Raw genomic sequence first — 23,053 nt, forward strand, 5'->3', positions numbered from 1 at the left:
AGGGCCCAGAACTTGCTCAGCGTCCGGGAGGATGGGCGCGCATCCCCACTGGAGCCCCTTTGGAGCAGACTGTGGGGTGCGGCCTCCCCTCTCTTTTCTTGTTCTGGAATTGTCTTTGGGGAGAATTTTCATTTACCGATGGCCACTTGAGTGCCCCCTAGTCCCCCAGTTCTCTAGGGTATTTTGGAAAGAGCCTTCTGTGCTTCGATGCTGTCATTTTTATGGGCTGCCAGGAGGAGAGGTGGATACGCATGCGTGCTTGGGGTCCTGCCTTCAGCTCGGCACGCTGCTGGGCCCCGCTTCCTACTTGCCTCCACCCCTGGGAAGGAGACACAGTGCCATAGGAGGGGCTGGGCTGTGGAGCCCCCCCAGACCTGGGCGTCAGGACAGGCGGTAAGGCAGCCCTGAGATGGGGAAGCCGAGCACAGGATGGCGTCCGAGGCCCCTTCTGCCCGCATCCTTCAATAATCGCTCCGCAGTGATTTTGAGTTAGGGAGATGCCCTGATTGTAGAAGCCAAACCGCTTTAGGATTATGATAGGCGATGGTCTCTGGTGGTGGGCTAGAGATGAACTGACAACGTCTTAGAACAGAATGGGAATCCTAAAGGAGCCTTTGTGGAAGAATGGATACATGCTGGCTTCTCTCTTTCTTTTGTTTTTCATCATTGCCTCTGGGCAGATAGTGAATTCCTCATTTGAAATAATTCCATTGTGAACTTTTCATTTTCATCCCTCGCCCTTTTTGATTTGTTTATTTTCCCCCAGGTGTGGTCCTGCCTACTTTGGAAATTTGGAATCACAATTAGATATGAGTAGGAGGTGGTACAGAAGAAGCTGGCTTCCCCAGAGCTGAGAATTCACCCCCAGTTCCCAGGGCCTTTTGTTTTCTAAGAGGCTGGAAGTTAGAAGAAATTAGAGCAGCAAGTTTTTTTTGATTTCTCTGTCCTGCCTTTAAGGTTTCTACACTAGAACAAGTTAGCTTATTTTTCATAAATGAATTCATTAAGTGTGCAGGCGTGTATATTTTTTTACTTTTCGGCGAGGCCGCCGTGCCTTGTGTTTGAAAACATGAATGAACTTGCCGAGCGGAAGAGGAGGGGCTTGACCCACAGGGGCGGCTTCTGCTGGTTCTTCCCGCCTGCTCTCTCTCTACGCTGTTACTTGCCCTCTGATAACATCACCTGGCTCTTACCTGCCTCTTTTTTCCAAGGTGATGTAGGCATTCCCAGCAAATCATCAGACAGTCATTTTACAGCAGAGGAAGGAACTGACACCCGGGAGGGACTAGGAACTCCCTTTCCAGATTCTGAAAGCGCAAAATTAAACAAAGGCAGGAAGGATTCCCTGTACCCAGCCGAGTCACTGAGAGCCAACACTTAAAAACAAAACCCAAACAGCAGTGAAACCCCAGAGGACAAAGCCCAGCTTAAGCGAAGCTTGCCTGTCGTGTTTCTGCACTCGTGTTTGATCCCTTAGTAAATAATTGAAGAATTTGGGACAGTTCCAAAACGGAAACGTTTCCCAGTCATATCCATCTGAGAGTGTTTGGAGGAGCTGTTCAGTATTCCACCCAGTTGAGTTTTTGTGGAGGGAAAAAAAGGACTTAGTGTTGTAGCAACTCTGTCATGTTCTAGCCCGACTCTGGCTTTGGAGTTTTTGTTCTTTGCTGGGTGACTAGATAAATTAGTGAAAGGCAGAATACAGGGGAAGGAGGAGGGGTGTAGTGGGGAGAACCAAATGTACTGACTGCCTGGTTCAGTGTCGTGTGCTAAGTACCAGTACGTTCTCTGAGTCAGCTCCTCCAGTCCTGGGAAGGGCGCACATCTCCCGCAAATGTTCAACAGCGCAGGAGGGCAGGTGGTTACAGTCAGGCCAGGTCCCTGGGCTGTGTCCAGTCCTGGACTCTGCTCTAAGGAGACAGAGGAGGCCACCAGCTTGTCAGGCTCTTGCACTAGAGTCCATAGAAAAGCAATCTATTTTATGGGGCTTCCCTGGTGGCGCAGTGGTTAAGACTCTGCCTGCCAAAGCAGGGGACACGGGTTCGAGCCCTGGTCCGGGAAGATTCCACATGCTGCGGAGCAGCTAAGCCCATGAGCCACAACTACTGAAGCCCGTGTGCCTAGAGCCCGTGCTCTGCAACAAGAGAAGCCACTGCAACAAGAAGTGCACGCACCGCAACTAAGAGTAGCCCCTACTCGCCGCAACTAGAGAAAGCCTGCGTGCAGCAGCGAAGACCCAACGCAGCCAAATAAATAAATAAATTTATTTTAAAAATATCTATTTTATATTGCAACCCATAAGAACACCTTAGGATTCAGAGGACAGACGCTCCACCCTGAGAGAAACCCCAGGACACAAGAACACCTTGTCTCACGTGAGGCCCTAACAGAAAGGAAACCTTCCCTCATGAAAACCACTTCCCCTCTGCTTTTAGGATACCTGTGCCAGCAGACAGGTAGCGACCCCGACCCTCGTAGGTAGATGTGCCAGTCATGGGAAGAAACAGGTGATTTTCCACAAGAAAGGACAGTGAACATATTAATTATAGCTTTAGAAAACCCTTTAGACACCAGCATTATCCTTTATTTCGGAAGCCTGGACTCGCCCTTATGTCATCTGCAAGTGCTTGTCTTATTGTCTCTGAGTTTTCCTTTGACGTTGGTGGTACGAGACCAGTGCCCCTCAGGATTCCCTTTTAAGTCACTGCAGTATTTAGGGTCGGGGAGGAGGGCCTTAGGATGGGGTGTGTAGCCAGGGATTCTTCTTCCCAGAGCCTTAGTCACGAGTCTCACTCCTAACTCGGGAGAGATGGATCTCAAGGATCAAAGACATAGGCACCTGTAAAGTTTTCCTTTTTTTTTTAAAAGTTGATTTACAATGTTGTGTTAATTTCTGCTGTACAGCAAAGTGATTCAGTTATACATATATATATTTATATATATATACATTCTTTTTCATACTCTTTTCCATTATGGTTTATCACAGGATATTTATCATAATTCCCTGTGCTGTAGGACCTTGTTGTTTATCCATTAAAAAAAATAAATTAATTCATTTATTTATTTTTGGCTGCATTGGGTCTTCGTTGCTGCACGGGGCTTTCTCTAGTTGCGACGAGCAGGGGCTACTCCTTGTTGCTGTGCGCAGGCTTCTCATTGCGGTGGCTTCTCTTGTTGTGGAGCACGGGCTATAGGCGTGTGGGCTCAGTAGTTGTGGCTCGTGGGCTCCAGAGCGCAGGCACACGGGCTTAGTTGCTCCACGGCATGTGGGATCTTCCTGGACCAGGGTTCGAACCCGTGTCCTCTGCATTGGCAGGCGGATTCTTAACCACTGTGCCACCAGGGAAGTCCCTGCTGTTGGTTTCTAATCGGATACTTTTGATTTGTTGAAAGATGTTTCCTCCAGTTCTTTAGTTGCTAATAGATCATAATCATAATCAAAAGCAGAAATGAGAGTTAAAGCTTTTATTTTTCTTCATTTCCGCGAGGTGTTTTTATTCTGGTGCTGGGCCTTGTTACCTCATTTTTCTTCCTGGGATTCTCCCTCTTCTCGGTGCCCTTTCCTACCTACACCTTTATTGTCCATAATTTCCCTTCTCCCATTCCCCAGAACAATCCAGGGCATCCTAATCCATTTATTTTACACATATTTTGGGTGTTTATGATAAGGAAGTCTTTTAAATTTTGTGATGGACAACGAGAGCATTCCAGTTGTGTTAAGATTTCTGGGGGTTGGTTGCAAGTGGCCATCAGCATACCCTAGCTCCTGACACCTGCCCAGTAAAAAGAACTGTCAAAACTGGTTTAAGACACTGACTGCGGTTAATTCCCCGGGTTTCTGTCTGCCGCGTCACACTCGGGCAGGCCTTGGATCGTCAGGCTTTGGATACCGCATTTTAGCACCTCTCCCAGCATCCTCTAGCTCCTCCTCTGTCCTTTGTGGTGTGACCTGAAACGCCTATCAATGATAGACACATTCCCTTAACTTCTGAATCTCCTCCTTCAGTCTATAAAATAGGCTCACGTGTCTACCATTCGAAGAAGAAACAACCGCCACCTTTACTTGACCAGCAGAGTCTTCAGGCTGCCATACTGAGTTTTGCCTGCACTTGGACTTTCCCACATTCGGTCTCGACCCGACATCCCCCGTCACTCTTCGTTCCACATGTCTGACCTCTCCTCCCATGAACTTGCGGATGGACTAAGGAATTGCCAAAGCCAGAGTTCTTTCCACTCTGATCTTATGTGACTTCTTACCTGATCAGGCCCCACTGGGGACGCTGTCTTCTTCACTGGCTTTTGATGCCACCTGAGTGAGTTCTTCTTCCAGCAGCTCTTCTTCATCTACTTCGTGGATACCACCTCCTCCAGCCCTTGCAGACGTGGGTGTTCATCAGGATGCCAGCCTCAGTCTTCCCTCTGCGTGCTGCGTGTTCTCACTGGCGACTCTCATTCCTGTACGTGTTCCCAGACCCATATCTGCACCCTACACTTCCCTCCTGGGCTTCAGGTGGCAGACACGTGCCTGCAGGATATTTCTGTGTTGATGTCCCATCAGGCCCGGAGCGCAATGTGCCAGAAACAGTTTAGCTCCTTCTGCTGTCACACAGACCTGCCCCCAGTCCCCCCGCCTCATCTTGGGGTATGACACAACCATCGGCTTTGTTGCGCAGCCCAGAAACCTGCAGTCTCTGTCCTTGTTGCACCCAAAGTCCTCCCTGCCTCCAATTCGTGCTCCCCATCTTTGCAAAAATGAGCTTTCAAAACTGCAAATATATCATTTCACACTCCCCTATCCTTATCCCTGTCCTCCTTCCATCCCATCCCCTTTTTTCTTCCAAACTTTCAAATCTTTCAGTGGTTCCCCAGCACCTCAGGATGAAATTTCTAAGTTCTTAGGATGCTCTGAACTTTGTTTCCTTCCAGACTCTATAAAGTTTTTGGATTTCTCTCTTATTAGTGGGATTGGATAAGTTTCCTTAACTTTGCATGTGATCCTTGCCCAGTTTTGTAGAGTTTTGCGAGCTTTTAGAATGAATTGGGAATCTTCTACCTCTCAGTGCTAGAATGTTTGTGGGTGGAGATGTCACTTGTAACAGGGTTGAAAGGAAAAATGGTTTCTTCTGGTTTGACCGTGGTGGGCACAGCCATGGCACCAATAGAGACGATGCTATTTTGGACCCGGCGTTGTAGTGAGGAAACAATTGCAGGGGGGAGATTAAACACTGCAGATGGTGTAAACCATTTTACAGCTCACATACCTACAGGCCTTCTATTTTTGATTTGTCCCTTGGTTTGCCCTGCACATACTCTTAAAATTTAAAAAAAAAATTTGTGTTAAAATATACATAACATAAAACTTAGCCATTTTAACTGCTTTTAGTTGTACAGCTTAGCGCCTTTAAGTGTATTCACGGTGTTGTCCAACCATCACCACTGTCCATCTCCAGAACTTTTTCATCATCCCAAACTCATCCATTAAACAATAACTTCCCATTTCCCCCTCCCACCAGCCGCTGGTAGCCACTACTTTCTTTCTGTTTTTCTTTAATTGAAGTATCGTTGATTTACAATATTAGTTTTAGGTGTGCAGCATACACTGTTCTACTTTCTGTCTCTAAGAATCTGCCGTTTCTTGGCACATCCTATATCTGGAGTCACACAGTATGTGTCCTTTTGTGTCTGGTTTATTTCACTTGCCTTAACGTTTGCAAATACTCTCGAACTTGATTTTTTACCTGGGAACGAAGGGGAGGACAGGGCCACGTTTACTATGTGTGGTTCACTGTGGCATGTCGTTGAAATTGATTGCTTCAGTAATTTTCCCAGTCACCTGCAGAAGGGGGTATTAGGTATCCCATTTTACAGATGCATATATGGACTTTGAGACGTTAACATTCTTGAGGGCCCATGGCTAGGAACCATGGTGGTGCCATGTTTTGAACCCAGTTTTGTCTGACTCCAAAGCCTACTTATTTTATTCTCTGCTGCTTGGATCTCCACCCCCGCCCTCACCCCGACCCCACCCCATACTGGGTTTCTGATGATGGAGCATTCTGCTGGGCTTGTCCTGAACTGTGTGGCCTGCACATCTTAACCGGGTGTGGTTCACACCTTGCCTATCTCCATCACAGTGACCTGAAAGCTTTCCCCTTGAGTTCAGACAGGATGGCCATCGGCTACTGTGGGTAGTAGTTTTGCTGATTGGTGCAGTTCAGTGAATTGATTTTTCCATAAAATGTTCTTCAGATACCTAGCCTTGTGGAAGCTTTGTTCACAAGATCATTCTTACGAAGCACCCTGAGCAGAGTGTGATGGAATTTGGCTAGCTCTGCAATGGAGTCTGAGGGACTTGGGAATATGTCGTTTTAGCTGTCCCTTTTCCCTTGATTGCAGTAAGATGCTTCCTAAAAAGTGGGACCTGGAGGGTTTCTTTCTGTTCTATTGTTCCTTCATTTCCCATCAGGGTGAGGTAAAATTCCTCACAGTTGAGGCCACCTTCACTTTTTAGACGAGCGGGCTTCATAGTGGGCACAGGGTGGGCCCTGGCACTGCAGTATTTTCCAAGTGAGAAATAAAGCAAATTGATGGGATTCATTCATTTATTCAACAAATAAGGTTCTGGACAATAGCAATGAGTATAACTAGATACAAATTCCTTTCTTCATGGAACTTACTTCCCCCATGAGGGAAAGAACCCATAAGCAAGTCAACTGAGTGAGTTTTTATAGACCACTGGGAAGTGAGAAGTGCTTTGGAGAAAAGTAAAGCCGAGTGGGCCGAGGGCGTGCGTGCACGCCCATGATATTCTGTAGGGTGGTCGGAGCGGGCCTGGCTGAGAACATGGCACTGGGACAGAGACCGGGTGGGATGTTGGGACGGCCTGGGTGGCAGCCTTGGGGAAGGGCATTCCAGGCAGAGAGAGTGTCTGGCATAGGGAGGGAGCAGCTGGGAGGCCAGTGAGGGGAGGGGGCGGCCATCGGGGAGACCAATTCTTACACAACATGGAGCCATTGGCGGGTTTTCAACAGAGGACATGCTATGACTTAACTTTTAGACGGACATTCTGGTCGCGTGGTGAGAATAGACGGAAGGGAGCCCGGGGTGGAAGGAAGGATCCAAACAGGGTAGAGTGACGGTGCTTTGCTGTTGGCCATTGTGTTTGGGGCTGTTCACTGGAGCGCGAAGCTCGTACCATTCACATTATTCCCTCTCTTACCCAGGCACCCCCAACCACTTCCTCCAAATTTGCTGGCATCATGGTCGATGCTGGTGATTCAGAAATGATGGAGATACGGAACCTGTCTTTAGGGAGCACTCAAGCTAGGCTTTAGGCACTAGAGAAACAGATGGTTTAACAAACCAGAGGTCGCAACCGCTACAAGAGCAGTGTGCAGTGGGTGTGCGGGACGTACCGCCTTCCGTCCCGGGCTACTGGGTATAGGTGGGAGGGCGCTGGAGCAAGTGATGCTTGAAGTGAGCCTTGAGAGGCACGAGAGTGATACAGAGAGAAAGCACAGTGCTTCAGGCCGGGACCCGTGTCAGTGAGAGCTGGCACATTCGGGAAAGCTGTGGGTGATGACTGGCCCACAGAGCGAATTGAGGTGTGTGGACTGTGGGCTCTTCAGAGCGTTCTCCGCAGCACCGATGGGCCTCTTGGCCCACGCAGGCTGCACTGCTTCCCATCACAACTCAGCTCCCGACCCAGCTGTTGGCCTTGCTTCCTTCTGCCGCAGGCACCACTTCAGGATCATTTCCGGATTGATAGATAACAAATACCTACCTTTGGCAGGTGTAATGAATTCTTCTTCCACAGTCCAGTCACCAGAAAGATCAGAGTAGAGTGCTTTTAAAACAAGTAACTGATTTTTCTTTTACAGCTCTATCGAGGTATAATTTACCTGTTAATCATACAGTTCAGTTATTTTTTAGTAAATTTACGGAGTTGTACAGCCATCACCGCTATCCACTGTTAGAGCGTAGAGCGTTTGCCCATCACTCGGAAAGATCCCTTGCCTGCGCCTGCAGGCATTCCCCACTCCCACCTGCAGTTGTAGGTGACCATTTCTCTACTTCCTGTCTCTGTAGATTTGCCTTTTCTGAGCATTTCATATAAATGGGATCATACAATAGGTAGTCTTTTATGTCTGATTTCTTTATCCTGTATTCAAGGTTCATGAATATTGTAGCATGCATCAGTACTAGTTTGTTCCTCTTCACTGTGAATGGTATTTGATTGTGTGGATGTACCACATTTTGTTTCTCTGGTCATCAGTTGATGGGTGTTTGGATTATTAGCACTTCTGGGCTCTTAAGAGTGATGCCCACTTTTTTGCCAGAAGGGCATCTAGTAGGCCGAGGGTTCTCTGGGGAAGGTGCACACGAGAGCGATTTCGGTTTGGGGAGTGTCCTTACAAACCTAACTGTTCTTGCCTCGCCCTTTTGGAAGACTGGTGGAGTAATGAATGTTATTGGAGCCACGTAGTAGCTGAGTGGCCTTGCCCACTTGCCTGTTTCCTTAGCTGGGAGGTGGGGATGCTTATAGGTGCAGTGCTTGGTACAGGGTATCGTGAGGATTCAGTGAGATAATAGGGAGAATATGTGCAAGGTAACGGTTAATTTTCCCCATGAGCCCCCCAGCCGCCAACACCCACCCGTATGCTGCCCCTGGGGAAGTGCTTGGGCATGAGAGGGGCTGTGTTAGGACCGCCCCGCTTCGAGTGGTCTGTGTTCTTTGGAGAGAGGTGTGGAGTGCCCGTGAAGTAGAGGGCCAGGGAGGAGCCCAGAGGCTGGAAGAGCTCCCGGGAGGGGAGCGGGGTGGGGGGCTCTTAGGAGACCCCGTAGGCCTGGCTGACTGGCTGGCTGGAGGAGAGGAGTGGGGAGGTCAGCTTAGAAGCTTATTGGGAGAATTTTAAAAGCCCACGTGGAAGACTTGGGTCCTTGTTTAATCCCTTGGGCAACCATGAATGCTTTGGTGCCTGATCTCACGTTTATGAGATGCGTCTGGAGGAGGGAGGTTGCAGATTTAGGGGTCTTTGGCCGGATTCCACCCACGAAATGTGTTTTTGGGCTCCCCAGTCCTTTAAATTCATTCAAAAAGTTGCCCGTGTTTAAAATCTGGCCATCTGGCCACGCTGGCTTCAGTTCCCACCTGGTGTCATGTGAGCAGGGCTTCCCGAGGAGTCCGGGTTTCCGTGGTTAGGTGCCGCCTCATCTCTCCCTGCTTGAGTTGCGGCCGTGGGTCTAGAGCTGCGCTGGATGGCACGGTGGCCTTGAGCCCCGTGCGGCTGTAAAGTTACATTAAGGAGCTCGATGGTTTAAGCAAAATTTAAGATTCTTTTCCCCATTCACACGAGCCACATTTCACTTGCTCAGTAGCCATATGTGGCTAGTGGCTGCTGATTTGTACAGCACCAATCTGGGACATTCCTGTCACTGCTGAACATCGTATGGGGCTGGTCCAGATCTTTGAACAAAGGTTACTGACTCTGCCTCGCACTGTGTTCAACCCCGGCCTCCTGGGCTCGCTGGGCCTGTTGCTGCTCGTGTGTGAAATGAAGTGGTTTGATGACGGATGATCCTTTCTAATGGTAAGACCCTGGTGTATGGGCAACAACAGGTAACAAGCCTATCACTTCGTGAGTCCCGTTAATCTCACATTAAGTACTTACATTTTAACAGACTTTTGTGGCTCAAAACGTGTCTCCGGCGGCCATTCCAGAAGAGGGATTTAAAAAGTCAGCGGCCCAGAGGCATCTGGCTGGCACGAGTGTCCCAGGAGTCGCTGGGTGAAGCTGTGAAGGACAGCATGCTTGTGTGAACAGTTCTGCTGTCTCGCGTGAACGCACAGGGTCACCGACTTTGTCACACTCTTCTTGGGTATCTGTGTCGTGCTTTTATTCTTGGGATTGAAAGTGAGCGCACCGTAGGAGTACTAACTGATTTCCCCCTTACTTAGTGAGGTTGCAGAGCAGAGTCTTAAAACGACGAAAAAATGTATAGAGCCAGCAGCCTGTGGCCCCATAGGGCACCTAGTGCATTATGGTAAAAATAATGCTAGTCGGGTGCACAGTGTGTGCTCTTTTTCAGAACTTGTCCTGAGGAGATAAGTGCACGTGTGCGGAAGTGTGTACCCATCACAGTGTTGATGAAGATACTGACTGTGGGTAGGGGCTTGGCGGCTCCGTTTAGTGATTATGGTGCCTGCACACAATGGGGTATCATCCAGCCACTGAAAATGGGGTGGAGATCTGTATGTATAGATCCGGGGCGATTTCCGTGGCATACGAACCGTTTCTGTAGAACTCACAGCACACACGTGTATATGCGAGATGTCTTGAGGGACAGTCATCAGAATGTTGACAGTTGGGTGATGAGATTTCAGGCGCCCTCACTTTCATCTTTGGGGTTGTGCCCCCTCAGACTGTTCCTCTCTTTGCTCAGTAGGCTGTGCTTTTTTGTTTTTTGAAAGTGCTGCTGTCATAAAGAAGGGAACAAACACTTACTGAGTGCCTACTGTATGCCAGCCATTTTGTTAAAACTCTTTTTTTTTTTTTGTGGTACGCGGGCCTCTAACTGTTGTGGCCTCTCCCGTTGCGGAGCACAGGCTCCAGATGCGCAGGCTCAGCGGCCATGGCTCACGGGCCCAGCCGCTCCGCGGCACGTGGGATCTTCCCGGACCGGGGCACGAAGCCGTGTCCCCTGCATCGGCAGGCGGACTCTCAACCACTGCGCCACCAGGGAAGCCCTAGAATTTCTTTCTTTGATCATCGAGCAGATGTTATACCGTGGAGAGAGAACTGTGGTTGGTTCCATTTTGGTGCTTTGACTTGTGGTTTAGAAAGTAAGTAAGGCAGAGACTAGGTCCAAGCCACTTGTCACAGACTTTTATATATAGGTCAAGTGGTCCAGGGTCACTCCCACTTCTCTAGTTTTTAAAACCTTAAAAAAAATTGTGAGCTGTATTTAGAAAGTGCATAAAATGCAAATGCACAGTTTAATGAGTTGTAAAGCTAACAGCTCTTTAATTGCCACTCCGGACAAGAACTGGAACATTGCCAGCACTCCCCTAAGTTACCACTCTCCTGACTTGTATGGTATCACTCTCTTGCTTTTCTTTTTTAGTTTTATCATCTAAATATGCACCTTAAAATTATAGTTTATGTTTGCTTGTTGTTGGACTTATACAAAAGTGTATATACAGGCCTTTTCACTCATTATTATAGATTTATCTCTGCTGTTGAGCGTAGCTTTGATTCATTTATTTTGATTGATTATTGTATTCTCTGGCATGAAAACACAACTTTCACATTCTACAGTAGATGGACACATGGATTTCTAGTTTTTGGCTATTACGAATGGGGCTGCTCTGAGCATTTTTGTGCATTTCTCCTGTTGTACACGTGCATGCGTTTCTGTTGGGCATATTCCTAGCAGTGGAATAGCTGTATCTCCAAATTTGGGAGATATGCCAAGATGTTTTCTGAAGTGTTGGTTGTACCAGTTTACATTCTACCAGCCCAAGTTTCCATGGTAACACGTTCTTGTCAACACTTGGTCTTGTCGTTCTTTAATTTTAGCCATTCAGGGAGTATGCAGTAGTGTGTCATTGTATTTTAGTTTATGTTTCTCTGATGAGTAATGGAGGTTGAACAACTTTTCATGTACTTAGGAACATTGATATCTTTTGTGAAGGGCCTGTTCAAATATTTTGCCCATTTTTCTACTGGGTTGTTTGGGCTTGTAGGTGATCTGTATATTTTCTAGAATCAAGCCTGTTGTTGCTTATTTGTTTTATAAATATCTCTTTCCAATGTGACTTGCCTTTTAACTTTCTTAGGGTGCTTTGGTATACCACAGTTCTTAATTTTAACTTGGTCCAGTGCATCACTCTTTCTTTTAACGGTTTATGTTTACTGTGTCCTGGTACTTTCTCCTATCCTGGGATCATGCAGCTGTTTTCCTGTGTCATTTGCTAAAAGCTTTATTGTTTTGTTTTCCACACTTATATCTATACCAGGAGTTCATCTTTACGTATGGGGTGAGAGAGGAGTTAGTTTCTGTTTTATTCTAGATAGATACTCAGTGGGCCCAGGGTTCTCACTCCTCTGTAGTGCACACTTTGTCATAAAGAAGGTGCCCATATATGCATGAGTCTGTTTCTTTATTCTGTTCTGTTGCTATATTTGTCTTTTCTTGAGCCGATAGCACATTCTTGCTGTTTTATAATAAATCTTGATATCCCATGGGAGCGAGTTTCACCAGCTTGTGTCCTGCCATTTGCATTTCCACATAGATTTTGGAATCAACTTGTGAACTTCCTAAAGAAAAATTATAGTTGGGATTTTGAGTGGAATTTTATGTATAGATCAATTTGGGGAAAATGGAAATTTTGCAATACTGAGTATTTCAGTCTGTAGCTTCTCTCTGTTTATTTTGGTCATCTTTAATTTTTCTTTCTTTTTTTTTTTATCATTCCATAGCTTTTGGGGTAGAGATTTATTTTGGCTAGATTTATTCCTAGGTGTTAATTTTTATGCAATTAAGAATGGAAACTTAAGATTTCCTTTTTTGGCTTGTTGTTGGTATAGAAATGTAATTGTTTTTTGCCGGGGGAGGGTACATTGACTTTGTATTAATCAGTCTTGCTAAACTCACTTATTTTATAATATACCTGTAGATCTTCTGGATTTTCTACTTACAATTTCCATTCGTAATGACAGTTTAGCTTCTTCTCTATGAGTTTTATACCTTTAATTTTTTTCTTGCCATAAAGCTTTAGCTAGGACCAGTGTTGAAAAGAAATTGCAGAATGGATGTTTTTGTCCTGTTCCCCATATCAAAGGGAAAACTTGCAGTATTTCATCAAGTGTGGTGCTTGGTTTGATACTTGGATCAAAATTTGGCTCTTTCCACCTTTTAGCTGTTGTGAATAATGTCGCTCTGAGCGAGTGTACAAGTATCTGTTGGAATCCCTGCTTTCACTCCTTTTGGGTTTATAGCCAGAAGTAGAATTGCTGGATCATACGGTGATTCTGTGTTTAATTAGGGGGACCTGCACACCGTTTCCCACGGGGACCGCACCACTGTGTATTCCTACCAGCAGTGAACGTACAAGAGTCCCAGTTTCCCCACATCTTCACCCACAGTTGTTTTCTGTTTCTGTTTTTTGGGGGATAGTAGTGACCCAGATGTGTGTCCACTATTGCTTCTTGCCTAGCGTTGCTGACCTCTCCTTTTGAACTCCTTTTCAACTTACGTTAGTTCTGTTTTTCTCTATCTTTGGTCTCTTACCTCCTCTTTTGAATTCTCCATCCTTTTGTCTCTCTGGGCTTCATTCTGGATTTTTTTCTGCAGACTCAGTTTCCTGTTTACTTCTCCCTTCGTCTATATCTAGTGTGTTTTTAAGCCCATCTATCGAGTACTTAGCTTTGGATTTCTCTCTCCCCAATTTTAATCATGTGTTTTGTTTTCTTATACATAGTAAGAATTGTTATTTTAACATCTGTTTCTAATTATTCTCATACGCATAGTTCATATGGATCTTTGTTTCTGCTAGTTTTCATTTACAGTTGTCCTGTGTACCTGGTTGTCTTTGGTTGTGTTTTGGACATTGTATTTGAGAATTGTCTACAGAAGTAAATTGAAGACTAGACGAGGATTATATGCTCTCCAACCAGAAATGATTTGTGTTTTTATCTGCCAGGGGCTTTAGGGCACCAGCAATCTAATAAGATCATTTCTATCTGCTGTGAGGGATTGGCATTTTTCTGGGTCACCCAGATTCTTGGAAGCTGGCCTGCAGTACATCTGGAGGCTGTTTTATTTCCAATTCACTCTCCAAGTGTATAGCCATTTGGATTTCCAACCCAAGGTATAGGGGTTTATCTGGGCCACTAGTCTTCTGAGGGCTCTGGAGTGCACGTTCTAGATAATGTGGTTATCACAAGTCAATCCTCAGTGTTGCCCCGTCCCAGTGTATAAATGGCCCTAGGGCAAAAGTAATGTTCTAGATAATGTGGTTATCACAAGTAATCAATCCTCAGTGTTGCCCCGTCCCAGTGTATAAATGGCCCTAGGGCAAAAGTAGACCATTTGCTGTAGGCTCATCTCTCTGGATTTTACTTTTCTTATGTTTTGTGAGCCGGTAGTTCTTCTGTGCCTTCTTAGTTCTCTGATGTTTCCAAGAAGATGTTCTTTTATATGATATCCAGCATTTGTAGTTGTTTTTAGCATGAGGGGTGGTCTGAGTTACTTAGCCACTATTACCTCCTTTTAAAAGCATCTTTTAAAAGTTATAAAGGAACTGTGTTGGACCTTGAGAACACATCTGTTCTAATTCATCACTAGTCAATAAAGTAGGGCTTTATTGGTCACTTACCATGAACCCGGTATTGTGCTATATGTTACAGAAGTTTTGAGGAAATACAAGGCATGGTATTTCTTACATTCAAGGAGTTTAGCTGGGGACACAAGCGTAAACTCAGAAAATTAAATAGAATATTGGAGGAGGTGCTCAAGCGTCATACAGAGTTGATGGCTTAGTGAAAACTACGGGCAGAGTGGTGGTGTGAGCCTGGCCCTCTCTCTGCTGCTGTCCCCTCCGTCCTGGCCATCTTCACCATGGTGGGCACAGGGCCCTGTCACTCCCCCTTCACATTCCAGCTCTGTGGTGGCTCCCCCACTGTGTTCGGGACCTAGCTGCGGCCCTTCCCGAGCTTCCTCCCTGGCCCCTCCCCCGCACCCGCGCCCGTTCCCCTCCTCCCACCCCATGTGCTCAGGTCTCTGCGGGGAGGTCTTCTCTTCCTTTGGCGTGAGGCTAGGTCTTCAAAGCTTATGAGCCTGGTGCAGTGAAAGCCTTTCTGGGAAGCCTCCTCTGGGAATCGACCCCAGTCCCTGTCCCCGGGACTCATAGGCGTGGCCTCCACTGACCTGAATCAGTACCTATTTCCTCTGGCAGGGGCAGTGACAGTGCTTCGGTGCTAACAGCCAACAAGTGGAGTGGTCGGGCCCTTTCCCCTACGAGGTAGCTGTTACTCTTTCCCCCATTTAACAGGTCAAGTGGAGTGGTCGGGCCCTTTCCCCTGCGAGGTAGCTGTTACTCTTTCCCCCATTTAACAGGTCAGAAAACTGAGGCACAGTGAGGCTTCACAGCCCCTAGTTAGAGTGGTCTTCTAGGCAATGACTTCACTCATTTATCCCTCTCTTCACTAGGGAAACAGGAGCATAGAAGGGCCTGAGCTGTGAAGATAAACATGCATGGTAGTGGTTCCGGAGAACTGGACAAGTGTGTGCGGTAGTTGATTCTGTTGTGAGGGTGCCTGGACTGTGCTCCAGCCACTGCCGTCCTAGTGCTCTGGAGCTCGGCTGCATCAGTCAGCCTCGTCTTCCCGGACCGTCTGTGGATTCATTTCCTGCCCCAGCGGGGCTGTGACTAAGGGAAAACTGGACAAGTGTGTGCGGTAGTTGATTCTGTTGTGAGGGTGCCTGGACTGTGCTCCAGCCACTGCCGTCCTAGTGCTCTGGAGCTCGGCTGCATCAGTCAGCCTCGTCTTCCCGGACCGTCTGTGGATTCCCCAGTGTCTCTGGGTGGGACTGTTGGGGAACGCAAGGTCTAGGATTTAGCCAGGGCTGCCGTGGTTGGACCTGCTAGCAAACCTTGATCCTGGAAAAGCTTAAAGTCTGTTTCCCCCAAATTCCACGAGTAGGTAAACCGACATGGGCTGGCATATGTGAAAAGGCCATAGTCCTCTTGCAGCTAAGTCTTGAGGGATTATACTTAAGGCAGGTATTAGTAGTTCTACCACGAGGAACACTCCCCCCTCCGACCAGTAGTGCATCCAGACCAATGCTTAGGATTTCATCAGGAAAAGGCCAGTTCCACATCATTGAGAGGCTACTCTTTTTATAAAATAAAATTTTAGAACAGTTTTGCATTGACAGAAAAATCCCATTATATCATTCACCTCTAACACTGGTGGGGTATATTTCTTAAACCCAATAAAGAAAGACTGACAGATTATTATTAACTTAACGTCCATAGTTTGTTCAGGTCTTAAGTTTTACCTGACGTCCTTATCATCCCAGGATATTACACTCCACTTTATTATTGTGTCTCCTAGGCTCCTCCTTTTGGCTGTGACGATTTGACTTTCCTTGTCTTTGACGACTTCAAGTGTTTTGAAGTGTACTGATTAGGTATCTTGCAGGATGTCTGTTGGGATCGAATGTGGGCTTCTGAGTTCTTATGCGAAGGATCACAGACCTTCTAATCACATACGAAGCAGGTCCTGCCGACGTGATTTTGTGGCTGTTGGTGTTGACTTTGCTCATGGTTGAGATACCGTTTCTGAGGCTTTTTCTCGTCGTACGGTTAGTTACCCCCCTCCAACTCTACGTTAACAGACCTTCTAATCACATACGAAGCAGGTCCTGCCGATGTGATTTTGTGGCTGTTGGTGTTGACTTTGCTCATCTGGTTGAGATACCGTTTCTGAGGCTTTTTCTCGTCGTACGGTTAGTTACCCCCCTCCACCTCTACGTTGTATTCTTCGGAAGAAGAGTTAAAACCTGGTACCTAGTCGTCCGTAGCTCATAAGTCATTATTTTAAAGTGTTTTCCACCGTACCATTACAGACACAAAAACCTGTCGAACGACAGTTGTTTCTTAAAGAAACGTTAAGAGGTGTGTCTTAAGATTTTAATGTTGCCAATTCCTTGGAAGGATAGTGCCTGAACTGTGGTGATTAGCGGACAAATTTGGATTTACCTCCTTTCGAAGTGGTGAACTTAGAGCTGACCAGCAAAAACCTAACGTTTTAGCTTTTATCGAAACGCAGGAGCAGGAAGGTACAAAAACTCTTGAGTGTTATTACTTGAGATCTTCTTCAGTAACTTCAGAGTAACTCTCAAAATAAACTTACACAACGCAGAAGTGTGTCTACTGGCAGTGAATTTCCGCACGGCTCGCCCGGCGAAGGAGACAAAGAAATCTGAACTCTTTTGAAGCTGCTAGCACCCCCTTAAAATAGAAAACAGTTTTACAACGGCTTTAATACAGCTCGGAAAAACTGCTCTTGAACTTTGACCTCGTGGAAAAGAGAAAATTCTTTTTTCCAAAAATTGCACCGAGATAAAGCGTAGCTTTACCAGGTGCGAGCGTGTTGCATAGGCGTTAGCAGTACTGCCCTCGCTAAACGCTCATCGGACAGTAGCGCAACCCCAAGAAAAGGATGGTTAGCGCCGGCGCTCTTCGCGCCGCGAGAAGCAGGCGCCAACACCGGGTAGGCTTGTGGCGACTAACCCGAGCATTCCACCGCAGCCGCCCGGCAGCCGGCGCACTTCTGCTGATCCTGGCTCCCGAAGCTCGCCACGAACTCCCCGTTTTCGGAGGCTTCGGAAGGTCGCAAAGGGGCCGCTCAGTGTTACCCAGAAGGCCACGCGCCAGCTGCGAGCTGATATGCATATGTACTCTCCGCCGGGGCGGGGCCTGCAGGGGGCGGGGCCGCAGCGCGCGCTCCCACCCTAGAGGGCGGGCGCCCAGGACTCAGGCCGAGGCGGTGGGGATTGATTCGTGTCTCGCCACCGACTATTTCGTGTTAGCGCTGTAAACAGCCCTTTCCGGCAAGCGGCCCCCCTCCTGACACCCGGCTTAACCCTGCGGGTCGGCGCACGCTCCGGCTCCCGGGCCGCGTCTGAGCCAGAGATGCGGAGGCGCCCCGGGAGCCGGCGGGCGAGGGCGCCGCGCCCCCCGCCGGCCGCTGACGGGGGCCCGCTGTTTGCCGTTGCAGGTGGTTCTCCTGGGCATGGACATCCTGTCCTCGCTGGTCACCCGGCTGCAGGATCGGTTCAAGGCACAGATCGGCACAGGTGAGCGCTCTCCTCCTCCAGCCCCCGGCCTTCGCTGGGTCTCGCCAAAGCTTCACTTGTCTGTACCCGCCTTACACCCTTACCCTCTAGTCCCCCACCCCCCAGCCCGCCCCCACCTCCTCCTGCATCTTTAGATGCCACGGCTGCCCCGTTGCCCTCGCCCCCCTCCTGGGCGTGGCCGGATCTGCCGCCTCCGCACACCTGCTGGCACCCCACTCCCATATCTTTCTGCTGGCTTCTTCCACCTCCCTGTTCTAGTACCAGCTATTACTTTGGTTTCTTCCAGTTAGCCATCAGGCTGTGGTGCCAACCAAGCCCTCCTTGTCCCTGACCCTTCCCTTTGAGAGGCATCGCTTTCTCTCTTTGAGAGTCCTGCAGGTCCGATTCAGCTGTATTGTTAACAGATTTTTGTTGCTATGACTGTTTACACTTTGGTTGTAGATGTCATTTCAGGTGTGTGGTAAATGATCACTCTTATTTTGAAGGGAGAGCAGTAAGTCAGAAAAATGAAATAAAAATAACCCCAGGTTCCGTAGATTAAGAGATGATTTAATTCCCGACCTCTGGGCTTTGATGATGACAATATAAACACTAAGCGTCTCTGTGCAGGCATTTCCTTGTAGAATTTCTCGGTTTCAATTGGTACACGTGTATTTGTTCTGTTAACCGTCTGGTCAGTGTGCACCTTTCGATAAAGTCATGAGCTCTTCCCACTCTGGTACAAACCGCCCATCTGCAAATAAAAAAATCCCTCTGAGGAATTTGATGTTTTAGTAGCGTTCCATTTCCCCCTAAATTAGCTGAATTGTTCAGGGCTATCTCTTGTAAAAGAAATGTTTATAGATTTTTAGAAGAAGCAAAGAAAATTGACCTCTGATACCCAGGTGCCCTTGGAGCAGTAGTGATGGCCCACCCCCAGCCATATGGAGGAAGGGCAGAGGAAGGGCAGAGAGCTGCATTCTGTCTGATGAGCTTGGGTGGATGTGATGTAAAAGTAAAAAGAGATTGAGCCATAATGCCTGTTCCTCCCCCGCTCTCCTCCCCACTCCCCCCTAGCAGACGTGCTGGAGCCCCTCTGTCTAACCTGGATTTCCTTTTGTGTTGACTCTTTCTTGCCAAGGTCTTCCATCGACATCCATGTTAATAGCATTTCAGCAGCTTAAAAACATGCTGGAAGCTGCCTAGAGGAAGGTGGGATAAGGAAGAAGACAAACAGTGTGTCCATGCAAAGGATTTCTGCAGATTCGCCTAGTAGCTCCCCGTGGATGGATTTGAGCAGGAAGTGTAGAATTACAGGGGTTGGTGGGTTTAGAGTGATGTGCATCATTTAGGCCAGGATTTTGAAATATCCACAGTTGGTGACCACAGGCCACTAGACTAGGTTTTCATTTGATCAGTTTGCATTTTAATTTCCAGTGCTGCCGAGTTTAATAGACAGACTGGGCGACGCTAAAGACTCTGTGAGGGAACAAGACCAGGCCCTGCTGCTGAAGATCATGGATCAGGCTGCTAACCCCCAGGTGAGGCGGGGCAGGGCGGGGTTGGGGGGTTCCTGCAGAGTGCCAGTGGGTTTCAGAGGAAACTTTTCATAGCATTTCATCTGGCCCCTCTTCCCCCCATAGGATATTTAAACAACAAACAGCAGAAGGTATACCTTTGAATAAGTTAGTGGACTTAACATGGGTATCGAGTGCTTGGTTTGATCCATTAGAGTTGAGCTCATTTACATAACTGACTGTGTGCGTCTCTGAAAAGATGCAGCTGTGGTGTCCGGGCACTCAGAGGCCTGGCTGCAGCCCTGGTCCCTGTCTGCTGGGGAGCTGGGGCTGCCAGGGGTCCAGCTGTCCATTGTTGTGGGGTGGGGCGGGGCGGGGCGGGGAGGTGTCAGGAAAAGCCTTCCCAGGAAAGGTAAAGCCTGCATTGGCCTGAAAAGCTGAGCAGCTGTTTGGCTTGTGGATGGGGTGGGCACAGCTGTTCAAGCTGAGAGAGCAGTGTCAGTATGTGACCTTGGGCCTCATTTTCCTCACCCACAAAATGGGGACAGTTTCACCTCCCTTTCAGGGCTGTTGGGAGAATTAAACACAGTTGTATAAGGGAATGTGTTTTGACCGTTTTTAACTTGATATACGAGCATAAGTCACCATTTTCCAGCAAGCTCTTGAGAGCGCTTAATGAGCTGGTGGAGGTGGGGAGGGCTTTGGCACCTGTTGCGACGTGTCCCCCCCACCCCGACCCCCGTGGGCCCCGTGTTGGACGGGGCTGCAGAAGCTGCCCTCTCTCCTCTCCCCCCCGTCCTCTGCGCCTGCAGTACGTGTGGGACCGGATGCTGGGAGGCTTCAAGCACAAGAACTTCCGCACCCGGGAAGGCACGTGTCTCTGCCTGGTCGCCACACTCAACGCGTAAGTCTGGTGGGGCCTCAGGGTGTCCTCGGCTGAGCTTTTGTATCTGTAACTATTAATTCTGAAATCATCACAAATCTACTGGAAGTTATAGGGAAACGTCCTGGGAGGTGCCGTGCACCCACCTGTCGTCTTGCGTGTCTGTAGTGCAGGGTCCAGACCAGGAAGTTGGTGTAGATACGATCCACAGAGCTTGTTCAGGTTCATCCAGGACACACGCATGTCGTGTGTGTGCGCAGCTCTGACACGGGTGCAGCTCTGGGTAACTCATTGCCATGTTCAAGGTGCAGACCCGTACCTCGCCCCAGGCGCCCCCATGCTGCCACTCATGTGCTCTCCAGCTCTGCGATTTCGTTATTTTATGAATGGAATCACATAGAATGTGACCATTTGAGATTGACCTTTTTTTCCCCCTCTCAGCGTAATTCCCTTGAGATTGCATACATGTTGTTGCCTGAACAGTAGTTTGTTCCTTTTTATTGATGAGTAGAATTCCCTGGTATAGACGTATCATAGTGTGTTTAACAATTCACCCGTTGAAGGACATTTGAATATTTCCAGTTTTTGGTTATTTCAAATAATACTGTTGTGAGCACACATGTACCAGTTTCTGCATGAACAGAAGTTTTCATTTCTCTTGGGTCAGCGCCCAAGAGTACAATTGCTGGGTCATTTGGTAGATTCATCTTTACTTTTAAGAGAAACTGCCAAACTATTTTCCAGAGTGGTCTGTATCATTTTGCATTCCCACCAGCAGTGTATGAATGATTCATTTCTTCATTTCCTCGCTAGCATTGAATGTTACCACTGTCTTTAATTTTAACCATTTTGATATGCGTGTAGTGCTGTGTCATTGCGGTTTTAATTTGTGTTTCCCTAATAACTGTTGATGTTGAACATTTTAAGTGCTTATTTGTAGGAGAGCCTTTTTTTTTTTTGCGGTACGCGGGCCTCTCACTTTTGTGGCCTCTCCCGTTGCTCCGGATGTGCAGGCTCAGTGGCCGTGGCTCACGGGCCTAGCCGCTCCGCGGCACGTGGGATCTTCCCGGACCGGAGCACGAACCCATGTCCCCTGCATCAGCAGGCGGACTCTCAACCACTGCGCCACCAGGGAAGCCCAGGAGAGCCTTTTTTAAAATTACAAATTACAAATCACCTTTTCTGATTACTAAAGTAATACTGTGTATATCACAGAAAATTTACATAAAAAAGAAAATGATTATTGTCTATAATTCTGCCACCTTCAGATAATCACTGTTAACATGTAGCATTTCGTTCCAGCCTTAAGAGTTCTATTATTTTTAAAAACAAAATGGAGATTGTAACGTTTATATTACCTTATAAGTTTTTCCTCTTAATGTGCTAGACTTTTCGGGACCATTAAACTCGGTCTCTGAAGCTTTTTGTTTGGCTGCACCACGTGGCATGCGGGATATTAGTTCCCCAGCCAGGGATCGAACCCTGTGCCGCCTGCAGTGGAAGCGCGGAGTCTTAACCACTGGACTGCCAGGGAAGTCCCTGGTCTCTGAAGCTTCTAAAAAATGTTTCTAGCCTTTGCTTACTGTAGTTCCGCATCTAAGAATTTGTCCTAAGAGAGTACTCAGGAAGGAATCAGGGAGAGTGTTGTTGACCGAGGGTGTCTGTGACAGCGTTTAGTTTATGGCGGTGAACAGCTGGAGATAGCTGAGCTGTCCTCCAGCAGGGCATCATTCAGCTGGCGTCCTCTCAGCCGTTTATCGCAGTCTGTCTTCAAGCGGTTATTAACTGAATGTCTGGTGTGGCAGAGAGCCGCACAGCAGGGCGATTAGGGGAGGACCCCGGGAACCTGCCGGGTGGCTGAGTGCACTGAGTTGGCCAGAGTAGGGACCACCGCATGACGCATGGCAGTGTCAAGACGACAGGACCCCACGTGGGCGAGGCTGCGGCTGCGGCCTGGCAGCGAACTGCTGGGCCAGGTGGAGGGACCCTGAGCCGGGGTGGCGGGGGGGAGGGCGCTTGTCCTAAGAGGCACTCACAGTTTAGAACTGTGCAGAGGGGCTGTGCGGGTGTGCGTTTAGTTTGGAAGCAGAGGGGGACAGGTAAGGGGTGAGCCTTGGTGGGAGGTGGCGATGGGCCCAGGGAGGGAGGGAAGGAAGGGGTGAGAGGGAGGAGAGGCAGTGTGCTTTCCTCTCTTCCCACCAACAGTAAAGCACTGCTTTTGTTTTCAGCTCTGGAGCACATACCTTAACACTAAGCAAGATTGTGCCACATATATGTAACCTGCTCGGAGATCCAAACAGCCAGGTGAGTGTATTTAGTGAGAAGGAAATCATTGGCTGTAGACAGTGAGGGTGCATTTTGGTTCTGGGTGGGACTTTATTTCTCTCTCTAGAGCTCGGGGTGTTGGTTGAGGTGATGGGTGTTAGTGCCCAGTAGCATTTATCAGCATCTTTGGTGGATGGGGCCCGCTTTGCCCTCTTCTCCACATTGGGATGGGCCCTCACTAGCCTGTAAAGTGATGTCATCAGACCAGCCTCCAAGAGAAGGCACTCTGATCACCATCTCTGCAGCTAGAGGGGTGGGCGTGGGGAGGGAGTGACGCTGATGGTGGAGCAGCGGCCCCCTTCTGGGGTGGGAGAGGTGGGCTGGACAGGGCCTGCGGGGGCTTCTCCGAGGTGACAGAGAGGGCCCACGTTTTGTTTTGAGCGGTGGCCACATTGGTGCATATAACTGTGGAAACACTTCAGACTGACCTGTGCGTGTTATTTTGTGTAAAGTAAAACAAAACCCAAAAACGTCAAAGCAC

At 48.1% G+C, this 23,053-nt stretch overlaps 1 protein-coding gene and 1 non-coding gene across 7 annotated transcripts in view; one reads left to right on the forward strand and one right to left on the reverse strand.

The window, feature by feature from the left end:
• The window catches only part of CLASP1 (cytoplasmic linker associated protein 1), a 270,131-nt gene that overhangs the window by 68,446 nt on the left and 178,632 nt on the right, over positions 1-23,053 (forward strand). For 5 of the 6 annotated variants that reach the window (XM_024734467.1, XM_024734471.1, XM_024734468.1 and 2 more), the window contains 4 exons: positions 17,790-17,868; positions 19,285-19,388; positions 20,177-20,268; positions 22,476-22,551. In XM_024734467.1, coding sequence (XP_024590235.1) covers positions 17,790-17,868; positions 19,285-19,388; positions 20,177-20,268; positions 22,476-22,551 — 351 coding nt within the window. Of the gene's footprint in view, positions 1-17,789; positions 17,869-19,284; positions 19,389-20,176; positions 20,269-22,475; positions 22,552-23,053 lie in introns of those variants that run through there. The other variant, XM_024734473.1, reaches the window with a different exon arrangement.
• Positions 17,111-17,236, reverse strand: LOC112392723 (U4atac minor spliceosomal RNA). Its single transcript, XR_003001745.1, has one exon. It is a non-coding gene; the product is annotated as a U4atac minor spliceosomal RNA (small nuclear RNA).

Source organism: Neophocaena asiaeorientalis, unplaced genomic scaffold (assembly GCF_003031525.2).
Source record: "Neophocaena asiaeorientalis asiaeorientalis breed wild unplaced genomic scaffold, Neophocaena_asiaeorientalis_V1.1 scaffold32, whole genome shotgun sequence".
In the NCBI taxonomy this organism is placed as follows: Eukaryota; Metazoa; Chordata; class Mammalia; order Artiodactyla; family Phocoenidae; genus Neophocaena; species Neophocaena asiaeorientalis.